This window comes from Atractosteus spatula, chromosome 18 (genome assembly GCF_055471065.1).
Source record: "Atractosteus spatula isolate fAtrSpa1 chromosome 18, fAtrSpa1.hap1, whole genome shotgun sequence".
NCBI classification, from domain to species: Eukaryota; Metazoa; Chordata; class Actinopteri; order Semionotiformes; family Lepisosteidae; genus Atractosteus; species Atractosteus spatula.
The window spans coordinates 18,485,261-18,489,717 of record NC_142723.1 but is presented as its reverse complement, the minus strand read 5'-3'; the positions used below and the strand labels follow the sequence as shown (position 1 = coordinate 18,489,717).

General features: G+C 37.6%; 1 protein-coding gene across 1 annotated transcript in view; it reads left to right on the top strand.

Annotated features, from left to right (window-relative positions):
- The first annotated feature begins 734 nt into the window (after positions 1-734).
- Positions 735-4,457, top strand: part of uncx (UNC homeobox) — a 5,300-nt gene continuing 1,577 nt past the window's right edge. The window contains exons 1-2 of the mRNA XM_088936609.1: positions 735-1,119; positions 2,019-2,194. Of these exons, the coding sequence (XP_088792735.1) occupies positions 861-1,119; positions 2,019-2,194 (435 nt within the window). The 5' untranslated portion in view covers positions 735-860. The remainder of the gene's footprint in view (positions 1,120-2,018; positions 2,195-4,457) is intronic.

The following is a 4,457-nucleotide window of genomic DNA, read 5'->3' as shown; positions in this document are numbered from 1 at the left end:
ATTAATCACAGGAAAAGTAAGACTGGGAATATATTTTTTCTAGAATTTTTAATTTCTCGCCTCCCTGCTAAACAGGAGCAGTGTTTAATTAGGCGAGGTCATGTAATTAATAATTTAATATCTACATGTCGATAAAATCGACAGAAGGAGATGGAATTAAAGATCGCTTTCTTATTGCCACCAACATATCACCTTTAAATATTGTGTTGAATTTGTGGAACTAGAGGGGAGATGAAAAGGGTTGTAGTTTTAAATTCAATGTGACAGCTCTGGAAAGGGAGGATGATGAATCCTCTATTATTGGATCAGTCTATTTGGCGCTCAATGTCTCTCTGTAATTGGAAAACATCACTTTAAAGGTTCAGAGAGTAAAGCGTTTCCACTGAAAAATCTGCACAACACGTTGCTGAATGATTTTAAGGAAAATCTATTATTGTTTTAAGAGCGAGTGAGATGTGAGATGTAAAATCTCGATGTACTGTGTCTGTTTAGTATTTAACTGGATATCAATCAGATCTCTGCTTCTCCAAACCCCCCATCTAGTTGTGATGTAGTTCTTATCAAAGCCCCCCTGTCCTGTTGTGACAGCTCTGATATTGTTTATTGAGGTGGATGTCAGGTATAATTAGCAATCGATATGGAAAACGTTTTCAAACCACGTCTCTGACGTCACAGCCGATTAACGTTTCTTATTGGTCCCAAATTCCCAAAGCCTGGGCTAATTATTGGAAGGTTGATGTTGATAAAGTAAAGCTCATCCTCCTCTCTCCAGCATGTCCCCTCCTCGCTGCCCACTCTAACTGCATGCTTTCTAAATTCCCACAACCTGCCTCCAGACTTTGGCCCCTTCTGCCCGGGAGATGATGGACAGCCGGATACTGGAGCACCCTCATGCCCAGTTTGGAGGCTCTCTTAGTGGGATGGTGGGCTTTCCGTACCATCTAAGCCACCATCATGTCTACGAACTAGCCGGGCATCAACTCCAGTCTGCGGCCGCGGTTCCTTTTTCCATAGACGGATTACTGAACGGCTCCTGTACAGCCTCTGTGGTCAACTCGAACCCTCTGCTGTCTTCTGGCTGCGGTGTGAATGGGGACAGCCAGCAGTACAAACTGACAGGTAGGCGAAGGATTGAAACGCTGATAAAGAAACGAGGTACAGATTTATACGAACGAAACGAGGAATAATAAGAATCGCTGCGCTGTACTTTATCTGAGATCAGCGCGTTTTTAGTTTCGTTGGGGAGGAAAAGGTGATTCAGTCATGTTACGTTTAAACAACAAAGCGCCGGGGCTGTGAAATGAATTAGCATTTTATTGCTTTATTCGTTTTCCTAAAGGCGTAGAACACCAACTGATCCGGCATGACTTACAAACACAAGCAAGAAATGATTTAGCAAGGGCCTTTGGATAATAGCGACGAAATGTGCGGTGATGTTGGCAAACTAAATGCATGTTGTGATTATACGGTAAATTGTCCTACAAAACTACAGCAACGGGATTGAAATACTAGAAGGAAAGATATACCCTGATGAAAAAGGGTCAGATAAGCAAGTTCGAGAGAGTTTTGCTCCTCTTCTTTTTCAGAAAGAAAACGTATTTACGTATCTGTAAAACTACAGCGAGATGAGCGTTCAAAAGATCGTCGATGTGCAATTTTAAATGATACTTCATTTCATTTAGTTTTATTTTTTGTGGGCTTTTAAAAGCTATGTATTCGTATCATTCTTGAAGTAGAAAAACACATTTTCTCCGGTGTGTGAGTTTCGGACCTGTTGGGACTGGTTAGATGTTGTTTCAGGCGAACACACCGACTAAAATGTAGAAAGACTCTGTTTTGACCAGAGAAATGCTGTTCCCACACCTAAAAACGACGAGAAGTGGTGTCCTAGGGTAAATGATCCTAAATACTCGAAATTGATCGGTTGGATATAATTTGATTTTGGAAGAAACACAGACAATGTTTTATGTAGGCTACAAACATATTTTGCTCATGATTTCCTTTATCCTTAACTGCAGATTCGGGAGACCCAGACAAGGACAGTCCTGGTTGTAAGAGAAGACGAACTCGTACGAATTTCACTGGATGGCAGCTAGAAGAATTAGAAAAAGCATTCAATGAGAGTCATTATCCAGACGTTTTCATGAGGGAAGCTCTTGCACTGAGACTGGACTTGGTCGAGTCTAGAGTTCAGGTAAATTTACAGCGAACTAAATAGCCCAATGTTAATTACCAACCGCTGCAATCACAAGTCTTATATTATGTTTTGAAAATAGCTCACAGTTCTGATGGTTTAGATGTGTCTGCTTTTAGAAAATCTATTTATCAACCTGAAAATACTGGACATTTGGATAAAAGGTGACATTTCCTGCTTCAAGGAACGCTATTCTCCCCCCACTTTTAAATGGCTTATAACAGTTTTACCGTACTTTAGTCGCTGCTTGTGTGACATTTTATTTTTTTGTTTTTGCTACTTTATTTTAGAATTTAATATTCGGACAGGTTAACATTTTTTTCATAGTAGCGTAAGAGAATGCAAGGTAACTGAAATTAATTGGATGCATTGTTATTGTTACTGTCTACGTAACTGTGTATCAGATTTCTCACAATACTTTTTTAATCAATATATATATATACAAATAGGAGTAAAATAGTTGATTCTGTAACATGTTAATGTTAAGTTATGCAAAATTATATAAAATTAACATTGCAATAGATTTACTTTCCTCATATATAAATGCTTGCATCTAAGAAAAAAGGGCCTGTATGTTCCTCTTTGTGCGTGTCTGTGTGTGAAAGAGAGTTTTTAATGTATGTGTTAATGGCGAGAAATGAATTACTTGAAAAGGTTCAAACGTCCTAATTTTATTTTTAAAAATCGACGTATAATACAACTTTAAAAATAATAATTAAAGCAATAGGTAAAACGTGGGGAATGTATCATTTATATATGAAGTAGTGAAGGAATTATACATTTAGAACCTACCTGTGATAATGAGTCGAGTAGCATCACTTAAGTAAAAATTTTAAAAAACAACGTTTAAGTGTAGTAAAGAAATACACTGTTATTAAAAATCTATTACCGCTTTGTTAAAGTAAATTTGTAAAGTGCAAGTCGTCCTCTCCTGACCTCCCAGGTTTCCGACACTTTATCCAATTTGTTCTGAGGTCGTTAAGTGAAGTCGAGACCCTCAATTTCCCTTTAATACGCTAATGAGCGGTTCTCGCTGACAAGGCCTTCTGGACCAACACAAAGACACGCAATAGGAAGAAATGTGCAGAATTGTTGAATTTACTAGCATTTCTACCATGATAATCACTGTAATTCAATGCAATCATAATGTACTTATTATTATTATTATTATTATTATTATTATGGCGTTTGTATCAAGTTGGTCAGTAGTCCAGAAAGTTCATGCTTATTCATTTGTTAATCGACCTCGAAAGGGGTAGATGGGTTCTCTATGAATATGAAAGCAAATTTTACATAAATACAGGTTATCGATGCTCATCTGTTCTGTCTAGTCAAAGTTTCATTCTTGACTGAAAAAAACACGAAGCTGTTGACACGCGTCTCAGTAATGGATTTGAACGCATGGTCGAAAAGAAAAAGCACAAGACGGTTCAGTTGACAGTCACAGAAAAACCACGCGTTATGCTTATATTAAAGGAAAGTGTTTTTATTATACAACTTTAGCTGTGAATTTTATGTTAGGTTAAATTCATTTTAATGTCGTTAAACTTATTATCACACAACACGTGCTGGTATATTCTAGCGAACAGTAACAGCTCTTCTTAAAGGCCTTGTCGGTGGGTTAGATCTGTTCTTTGACTACTCGAATTCGATTTCCCTTATATAAAAGGAAATTGACAGTGTGCTACCAAGACAGCTTTGACATAGGAAACAAAACAGAGACTTAATCGAGAGAATTACCCTTTACATTAAATCAATTTGATTGTCAATTAACCTAGTGGTATTTGCAAGTGCACAAGGTTCAGATGCCAGTTGTAAACATTAGACTGTTTAGGTATCATTCATCTTTCCGAACAATTTTCGTTTAATCATGCACATTTGTGATAATTTAACAATTATCTGCTGTCGTTCAGAAACGAATCTGAACAAATTCCGTTCTTTTACTTTAGGACTTCATATTTTCAATGTGACATTTGTGTTGCTGTGTCCAGCATTGATCTATAATAGCATAATCTCTGCCCGGGTTCCAGACTGACCATCCTGAAGGCGCTCTATTGCGATATTGTCTTGTATTCACTCGCTAAGTGAGGACAGGAAACGCTAAATATCTCAATGCCTTTACAAATATCGGGGTTGTGTGCATCTCGCGTTTAATCTTCACTGTCTCATTTTTTTAAAATTCTTTGCATAGGCCAAATCACATTTTAAGCACCGATAAATATTTCTCTGAGGCTTCAGTGGTTCAGTGAAGAAGCGTCACACC